Consider the following 10,000-nt stretch of genomic DNA (forward strand, 5'->3'; position numbering starts at 1 on the left):
AGGGTAAACAGGTGAGACTCAGTACTCGTAATTGGCTCATTGGTGACTTGGTACAAGTGTAGCCACCTATGTAAAAAAAAAAACAATAAAGTAAACTCACAGTGGACATGGCATGTACGTACATACCATGCCTGTCAGTATTGGGTTAAATTCAAATTCACTTTTCCCAAGGAAAATTAATGCCAGACAAAAAGTTAAGAATGTGTGTAGTGCAAGGATGTAAGAGATGAGTGGAATAGAGAGAGATATATTTTTTACTAGAGAGATTTTAAAAAATATTTACATCTTCCACCAAATATAGGATATCTTAAATTTAAAACAAGGCATACTAATTACATTATTTTCCCTTTGTTTACTATAAGCAGATATATACACTCAAAATATTCTTACCATTTATTGCAGAAAGTGGATTCACCCCCACAGCCTTGAAAAAAACAAAACTTTGGTTGCAAGAAGTGGATACACCCTTACTGACCTCCAAACATTGTGCCACCTCTCGCAGACCCAGTATGTACTGCCCTAAGGGTCTTAGCTCTTTATGGTTTCTAAAAAATCTTATTAGCATTGTTATCTTTTTTACAGTTTTTTTTTTTTGTAATTTAATTTTTTCACAAATTTCATCACTTTACAGAGCAATAATGACAGGAATCAGTACTTACAGTAGTTGCTGAAAATGTACTGCAGAAGCAGAAAACAAATTAAATTTTCTAATGGATAATTGACTTGACGAATTCCTTTACAAAACAAAATCAACTACTGTAATAAATTTCATAAAAGTAGTTCATCACATGTAAATCCCATAAAAAATCAGAAATGAACTTCAATAATCACACTTTACACCAGTGCCCCTTTTAATTTTACACAGGAATAGAGGGAGGACATCTGTTATCAGTGGTTATTAATATTTATTTTATTCATTGAAAACTATCTGCAGTGTCAGCACTAAGGTCATTAGCAGCGCATTTAAAATACAACTTTAGGATGATGGTTGGAAGCAAAGCCCCCAAGGAAGGGAGTTTTTTGGTTCATAAGGTGATGTTTGTGAATTCCTAGAGGGGGTTAATAGTTAAAACAAATAAATTTGCACGACAAAGGTCATAGAATTATGATAAAGGAAAGGGAAAGGAAAAGACCATGCAAAATTAGTTGAGGCAAGGGTTGAGGTCCAAGGTAGGGGTGACCCCCTGCATTGGGCCTCAGTCTTCACCACCTAAACCCCACAGGGCAACAAGTAGTAAGGGATTGGGGGTAAAGAAGAGAAGGAAAAGGAAAGGGGGAGAAGAAAAGACTGCAAAATTAATTGAGGCAAGGGCTGAGGGTGAGGGGTGATCCCTACACTGGGCTTCTGTTCCCGTCTCCACCCCACGACAACGAGCGAGGGATTGTGGGGTTATGGTGTAGAATTCACATATTTTATGTGGCTTTTTTAAAAGGTATTAGAATATGAATTCAATGTGATTTTTATGGCATAAAATGTGTAGTTGGATCTAAACATGCTTTACTGGAAGCAACCCCAAACTGCCCGTTTTCACAAGATTGAAATGGCATTCTTGTCTCTTGATCTGTTTTTGGCTGTTCAGATTAGCAAAGCATTTGATTTTCAGTAATTACTCCGGTTTTAGTTAGATCTTTCACACTGTCAATTTTGGTTTATATCATCTTGCTTAATTCACTGTCTTTATCATATTTTTAATAAACTTTTTTGTAAGTACTAATAATTGAGAAACCATTGGAATAATTAATCTTATAATAAATTATAACCTTGAACATCAAAAGAAGTTATAAAGTAGAAACAGGTCATTCCAAGATTTTTGCATACACAAGATATATATCTCAGTATTTTGGTTAACTGTTGTCAAAATATTTGGTGCACTCAAGAAAATTTTTAATCTTTACAAGTCATGCCAATTTGGTAGTGTTCGACTATATCAGTAAGGTATCAAAGGATCCATACCTTTTTCAAAGACTTCACATGGTTTAAAAAAATAACCCAATTCTTTACTAGCATCCAGTAATTTCAACATTTAACAGCATACTGATTAAAATACTTTTTTGCATGTTCAATACACATTTAAGAAAATATGTCAAACTACAAATACACAGTTTAATAACCTTTCTTTATTTTAGAAAATTAAAAATGTTGCCTCAAATTATATTGAGTCAATACAAATATAGTCATGGTTATTATGTAACTGAATACCATCTCAAAATTACAGGGTTACATTTGAAATAATATAACAATATGAAATTCACCTAAATATTTAGATAACAAAATGTAGTTTCCTCTGACTTCCTTCACAAATAGCAAATTTCTGCTATCAGTTCACAAAAAAATGTACAATCATGCTTGTGCTATTGTAAACAAACGATGGTGCCATCTAGTTCATCCTATATATCCAGAGAATGGATAGTCCTATATAGCACAAAAATAACAACACAACTAAATACACAACAAATCTTCCAATTTCTCATCACAATAATTCCCAAGTAGCAATGATAACCGGCAGAACACTGGGTTATGCATGACTGCTCTCAAACTAGTAAATGCTGACTTTGGTATTGCAGGTTAGATCTCATGATTATCACAGAAGAAAATAAGTACCCTTGGACAGAAATAACATTAAAATCCTTGTGCTACTTGTAACTAAGGCACTACCAAAATGAACAGTGCATAGAAATTAAGACTTAAATAAACTTTGTTATTATCCTTTTTGGAATTCCTTTTTTATATTTGGATTTTGTGTACCGGTTCCGATAAAAGTCTTCCATACTCATTCAGATTTCAGTTTTCTTAAGATGCTAGAGTTCATCTTTTGTAGTCTCCTCCTGAGTATCTTCATCATTATTAAAAATGGAGGACTCCTGCTCTACAAATTCCTGAAAGGTTGAGGAAAAACATATCAACAAATTAATTTGAAGAGCACTTGATGAAATTAATCTAAAAAATAAATACACTGACTATGTAAACCATCTCTGGGCCATCTGAATTAAAATGAAATCTCTTACCTTCAATTTCTTCAAAGAGCGGTCTCCTGTGAAAGGCACTGGGTTATCCTTTTCGCTTGCCCTGAGGTAATAGATTGTAGGGAATCCAGACACTTTGAACAAGGGATGAACATCATTGGCAGTAGCATCCATCTTACCAACGATAACATCTTCATTACTCTTTGACAATTGCTTGGCTAATTTCTTAAAAACTGGTTCTAAGTTCTTGCAATGACCACACCATGGAGCATAGAATTCTATGAGGATATCCTTCTTTGACTGTATAACTTCCTCTTCAAAGTTCTTGGCTACAAAGATGCGCACTGGGCCCTCCTGCCTCTTGGGTATGGGTTGAGACTTCAGGAATGGCTTTAGTTTTCCTACAGAAAAAGAATTCATTAGTTTAAACAGTCCAACTGTTTAACTATCTTCATTTCAATGTTCAATGTGCAAATATAACCCCTTCGATCTGGATAACGTGACATGAACATGCCGTCATGGGAAAATCTAGATGCAGGCAAGGTGACAAGACCTTTTCCATCATGAGTGTTTCGGGTGAAGGCCTGGGTGATAGGAAAGACTTGCTACGAGTGTACAAGGGCGATTAGACTCATTTGGCAATTTTGTATTATTCCCACCAATAAATGTGTGGAATGTAATGTCTGTGAGCCATGACTGGAAGAGCACTGGCTCCATGGAGGATTCCATTTCCATTCTCAGCATTGTATTCCAGGGGCTGTGACTGGCGGTACAGGTTGTATAGCAGAAAATTGAATGTTACGAAAAAATAAATCAATCAATCAATCAAAATAAAATGACTTTTTTTCTTAACCAAATTGCAGACAACCTAGTGAGAGGATATGGAGCGAGTGCAAAGAAAACAGTATTACCATCTGGATAATGCAAATCAAATGACAAACATGGACATTGGAAAATGGCAAAAAAGCTAAAAATGTATATACATAAAAAGAGAAAATAACATTGCAAATAGGAGGCATAGAGCCTTGTGACCACACATCAGCATTCATGTGTGCCCTGACTACAAGCCTCACAATCGGCAGAACAGCCACTCACGTATGCCTAATGACCGGATTTTTGGTTTTGTGATTGCTGTGACGCAACCAGATCTAAGGGTTAATCTTAGTCATGATTACACTGATTTAAACTTACCAGCCTTAAATTCATCAATGAATTCACTTAATACATCTGAGCTGAAATCATCTTCAGGTTCTAGAGGATACCTGTTAAAAGAAAGCATCACTGTAAAGCTTGTTCTACAATTTTACTTAGATAAAATTTGGTTTAAGAATTCAGGAATGAGAATAAGTGATTCCACAAAGCAATTAGTACTATTAATCAAAAACTAGTCTACAAATGGCTTTTACAGAATTACTGATATTTCAAAATACTATTTTAGCCTATTTGCAAGAAAGTGACAACCTAAAAAATTATTTTTACTTCATAATCATAAGACCATAAACAATACAAAGCCAAGTAAATCCAATTCTTACTTCAAGTTACTTGAGAACAAGCCAACATTGACAGATTCACCAGACTCTTCCAACCCTAGACTCTTGATCTCATCATCAAATTCCTCTTCATCAGAAATAGCAAAGAGGATATCCCTATTTGCATCTGCTACTGGCAAGATTTTATTGCGAATAAACTGTGTATCTGAAAAATATATGGATTTTTAGAGTGATAATGTAGGTCTCTGAAAAGGTAACCAATGCTGAAAAGAGTACAATGTTAATATCACCTCATGAATGACAATGAAGGGCAGTAATGATATCATGAACTACAATCAAAGTATATTCATTGACTTTATATTCATATAGCATATATTCACTGACTATAGAATTCAAAAAACATACCTTTAACATACTGGTGTGAAAAATTAACATCATAGTACACCACAACCAAAGGTCTAGTTTCATATTTGAAATCCTTGTTACTCTTTGTACGCTGACCAACTAATGGGACACTCTTCTTAGCTATCCACAGCCCAATATCCTTATATGTTGCTGTAGTCTGCAGATGTCAAATATAGTCAGTATCTTTATTGTATGTGATCATAGTGTAACATTTTTATGTAGCTAAATTGCATACAGCACTCTCATAAATCAAATAAAAGTGGCACACTGAATCTTTATAAACATTTGTGCACAATTACAGAGTATAATAAATTCTTATGATTTATACCATTCACTATTATTATATTTATCTAATTATGCTCTTTGTCTTATCTTTTCATTATCCTTATCAATTTATTTCATACTCTGACCAATATTCATCATTACCAAAATTACTAGCAAAAGCCATATAATTACATTACCACTAATTGTTACCTTATGAAACTTATTCCTCAGAATCTACTATATTTCTATCACTACAACTAAATCTGTGTTATCTCTATATTTTTATTCATTTATCTATTCACATTGCATCAAACAATTTCTAGTATATATGTTGCAATGTAATACTACAATTATTTTTTATGTTTCATTCTTAAAAAAAAAGTTAATACACACTATCATACCTTGGTATATCTGAACACTTTGTCCTCATATTTGGAATGATAAATCTCTGGCATAATAACTGTAATGGAGTTGTCTTTAAGCTTGTAGTGCTCAGCAACTGATGGTTCCAACGTGTGGAAGAAGGGAAGTTTGCCTGTAAATGAATGGAAAATTAACTCTTAGTTCTTTTAAATATCTTACTTATTTATAGTAAGACATCACTTTCAAAAAGGTATATTCTAATTTTTTTTATGGATATTTTTTTTGTTTAATAATGCATTCTCTCAGCATTTATACATAAATTTGTTCTAAGCTATGTGCATGTTACCACAAATTGCTTATTTAGGCAAATTACATGTTGAAAGTGCAAATGTACAATACTATAACAAAAGCAACAACAAAAAAGGCAGGGGGAAATTTAGAGACATTAGTTCCCCTCACTTAAGGTTTTCTATAGCCCCTATCTGGGACTTTCTAAGTTGTGAAAAGCCGTAAAAGGACATGAAGGTTGCAGAAATGTGAATTTGTGAAGGTTGTAGTATAGGTCTCCCATCCACCACAGATTTCCATGATGTAAACACGTGATTCACAGCCTTACAGATCAGTATGACTAAATTCTAAGGCTTAAAGCCAGCTAATTATTGTGAGAAGCTGCAGACTGTATGAAGCTAGTGGAGGAAGAGGGAGAACTGGAAAGTGGCAAGCATGCTGAATGCTGTAGGCCTTATTTCTCCCATAATTCCTAGTGGTGAAATGTCTAAACTGGCTAAAGCTTATACTAAAATCTACATTTCCATCATTCATATATCAATATAGGGTTTTTATGGCTTTTGATCTTTAAGAGCTTGAAATGAAACTCTTTTTTCAAGATAAAAGCTGGATAAGCTAGGCTATTTCTGGATTCATTTTCATTACTTGTTTTTTAAAAACGTACACTGTTTTCAATTTGCAAAATAATTTGCAAAGATTTTATAACATTTGCCAAGTATGTTACCTTTATTTTGAGATTAGCACCACAAACTGAAAAAAAACATGCAAAATTCACAATGGCCATTTACTTTATCTTGAAAAGAACTTTCAAAGGATACCCGATTGACATAAGCTGAAATGAGGAAGTTACTGAAGTAGCTACTAATTATGACAGCCAGTGAAACACACCCTTAATTTAGGGCATTAAGATTCATAAAAACTAAATTGCACACCGGCAGGCATTTCAATGGAAATAAATGTATTAGGCATTTCAATGGAAATAAATGTATTAAGGCAAATCAATTTATAACAATATCAAACTGGAACTCATTGACCTTGGAACATTTCAAAATCCAAGTCATTCCATAAAATCTTAAAAATATCTTGTAGTAAAAAAAGCTGCTTACTATACCTCTAAGCTCATTTGCTGCTCCTATGTATTCTTCAAACATGCTACCCTTCTCAGTGAAGTAACCAATGACTGTAGCATCTGTTCGAACCATATTATTGTGCATTTCTAGCACCGACTTTATTTCCATAGATGGAAGTTTGGCTTGTTCCTTCATGTACTCTACGATTCCCTCCAAGTCTCTCCGACCTTTGAAGTCAAATTGTCTCCCATTTCTAAACACCTGAAAGAAAAAAAAGAAGAAGAAAAAAAATTATATCAGTGTCTTTGAGAAATGTTTAATCAAAAGATAGCAATAAAACAGGTATGTATACATTTTCTTCAATTATTTTTCTGACAGTATATATATATATATATATATATATATATATATATATATATATATATATATATATATATATATATATTAAAATGTATTAGTTATTTGATATCTATTCCCAAAATGTAAATACTATTACAGAATCTGAGAGTGACATATATAAAATAAGAAATTAGTAACAAACCATAAGAGTTGGATAGCCAGAAACTCCATATTCATCAGCAAGTTCTTTCTCTTCGGGGCCATCTACCTTTGCTAGTGGGATGTCAACTTTTACTAGCTCTTTGGCAGCTCCCTCATATTCTGGCTCAAGCTGGGATGGATATATAATGCATAAATTTCTTGAAAACTCAACATAACTTAGATACTGAGAACTGTTCTATTTTAACAAATGTTCAGAAACATAACATACTGTACATACTAATAGGATATGCTTTGTCACAACTGTACTGTTCTGTATACCTAAATAAAAGAGGATTAAAAATGAACAAACCCTATAAAACTAGCAATCTTACCGCTTTGCAGTGGCGGCACCATTGGGCATAAAATTCAACAAGGATGAGCTCTTTGGATTTAATGGTCTTTGAGAAGTTAGCACTAGTTAGGACCATTACAGCAGAGGGTGGAGGCTCATAGTTAGGGTCAGCATGCATGCGCATGTACTCTACAATAGCTGTGGGGACAAACAGATTGGGCGTAACATATCTAATTACATGTGTTTCTTATGTATTAGGATAATTTAGATTACATATTCATCTGGAAGGGAACATGAATATTCACATTTGGTCTGATAAGCAGAGCAACCATTTCAATCAACAGTTAACACTACTTCTGAACATGAAACACACAATACCTTGAGTTGTCCTTGCTCCAGAATAGTCTTCAACAGGTTGACCTTTCTTAAACAGTTTTATTGTTGGATAACCCGATACAAGGTGTTCCTTTGCTAGTTCTGTCTCCTTTGTAGCATCCACCTTGGCAATCCGTATACCATCTTCTTTTAACTCACGTGCTGCAGCTGCATATTCAGGGGCTAGAGACTTGCAGTGGCCACACCTGTTACCAATTCACATTTACTTATATCACCATATAATAATAAATTAAAAGCAACATCGAAAACTCAAGTCACACAATCTCAAAAGAATACAATATCAATTTCAAGCATTCCAATTGCCACAAATGCTACTGGGTTTAAACAATATTCATACAAAAATAAAAACAAATCAGTTGCAATGTCTTACCATGGTGCATAAAATTCAACAAGTATAACATCTTTTGGATTTACAACATGTAAGAAATTGTCCCTTGTTAAAACAAGGACATCGTCTTCTTCCGCAATATCAATGTTCCCTCCAAATCCTTCAACCACTGGGATTTCTATTGAGAGAGAACTCAGATTATACACTGTGTAATACATGACAGACTTGTACCTATAAAATATGTTAGGCACTGCATACAAGAAAAAAATGCATACAACAAAATGGACTAATAACAGCAGACTAGTAGTAATAGTAATAAATTGTCCAACATTAATAATGATATTTACAATGATAAAAGCAACAAAAATTAAAGCAATAATCATTATTGCACTATAATTGTAGGGAAACAAGTCATAACAATAACTGTGTTGCCAAGGTGTTAGCAAAAGCAAAATTAGATAAAAGACCATCAAGAATAACTTTGATGTGTTCAGCAGGGATATCCTGGCAACAGCAACAATCATCAGTCTAATTAATCCTGGACTATGACATCCAATCATGGTCTTTGCACCTGAAGAGGAATATGTTATCTCTTGAGAGGATCCAAGGAGGGGAAGAAAAAAAAAAAAAAAAAAAAAAAAAAAAAAATCTAGTACTAGAAATGAAAAGAGCAGCATTGTGCGAGGAACCACTACTTAGGTTTCAGATATTACCTAACAGCAAAATCAGGGGGGATATGATATAAAATGTATGCGTTACTCCTTGGCTTCTAAGGCGCTCCTTACGCAAGGCCACTCAGTAAAACTGCCAAATATTTAACTACAGGAAAGCTTATGCAGTTATGCCAATTGGCAAGAGGTCAGTGGAAGACACAAAGGTGTTTTGTAAACATTTACCATGACAAAACTTACAATAGCTTTACTCCAATGGCAATGGGAATGTGCTATCATGACATTATAAGCCCAAATTCATATGTGGGCATTTGTTACTGAGAGCAATACGTTCTCCTGAGACAAAGACCCAAAAGCAGGGTTTCATGCAAACCCAAAACTCCAAGCCTACCTTTCCTACCTTCTATTTATTCCCTAGACAGGGGGGTAAGCCCCTTTGTACCCACCCTTTATCAGCAGTTTGTGCCAACCTACAGAAAACATGACATTAAGAACTCTGGTTGTGTGAGGCTGTCTCTGAGCAGTGACATGTAGTGCAGCTGTACCTGTATTGCTAATGAATATTTATGTGTGCAATTTACCTCATTACATTTTGCGTCTATATACACGCATAGAATTTATACATTACATATACATTATTGCTTATATGTTCATATATATGTAGGCAGTGTTTGTTTTCCTCTATAACTGTACATCACTCTCGGTAACATTAACCCGTCTTAATAGATATTTAACATTTAGGTTAATGTTACCGAGATGCATAGAGACAGAGGGAAATGGGCACTAGCACCTCCTAGATAATATTGTGTTTTCTATAAGTCCTTTTTCTGTAATTCCTCCTCCCCGGAGCTCGTCTGTACCCTCCACACTGAAGGCGTGTCACAAATATTTTTCTGTAATAAAGTTGGTATGGCAGTTGGCATGAGGTG

General features: G+C 34.3%; 1 protein-coding gene across 1 annotated transcript in view; it reads right to left on the reverse strand.

The window, feature by feature from the left end:
* Positions 1-2,098: 2,098 nt before the first annotated feature.
* LOC125033343 (protein disulfide-isomerase A4-like) overlaps positions 2,099-10,000 on the reverse strand; it is an 8,681-nt gene continuing 779 nt past the window's right edge. The window contains exons 2-12 of the mRNA XM_047624761.1: positions 8,443-8,578; positions 8,055-8,257; positions 7,717-7,874; positions 7,386-7,514; positions 6,886-7,105; positions 5,525-5,658; positions 4,860-5,016; positions 4,497-4,659; positions 4,156-4,226; positions 3,007-3,365; positions 2,099-2,877 (exon numbers count right to left, since the gene is read on the reverse strand). Coding sequence (XP_047480717.1) covers positions 2,800-2,877; positions 3,007-3,365; positions 4,156-4,226; positions 4,497-4,659; positions 4,860-5,016; positions 5,525-5,658; positions 6,886-7,105; positions 7,386-7,514; positions 7,717-7,874; positions 8,055-8,257; positions 8,443-8,578 — 1,808 coding nt within the window. The 3' untranslated portion in view covers positions 2,099-2,799. The remainder of the gene's footprint in view (positions 2,878-3,006; positions 3,366-4,155; positions 4,227-4,496; positions 4,660-4,859; positions 5,017-5,524; positions 5,659-6,885; positions 7,106-7,385; positions 7,515-7,716; positions 7,875-8,054; positions 8,258-8,442; positions 8,579-10,000) is intronic.

Source organism: Penaeus chinensis, chromosome 16, assembly GCF_019202785.1.
Source record: "Penaeus chinensis breed Huanghai No. 1 chromosome 16, ASM1920278v2, whole genome shotgun sequence".
Lineage (NCBI taxonomy): Eukaryota > Metazoa > Arthropoda > Malacostraca > Decapoda > Penaeidae > Penaeus > Penaeus chinensis.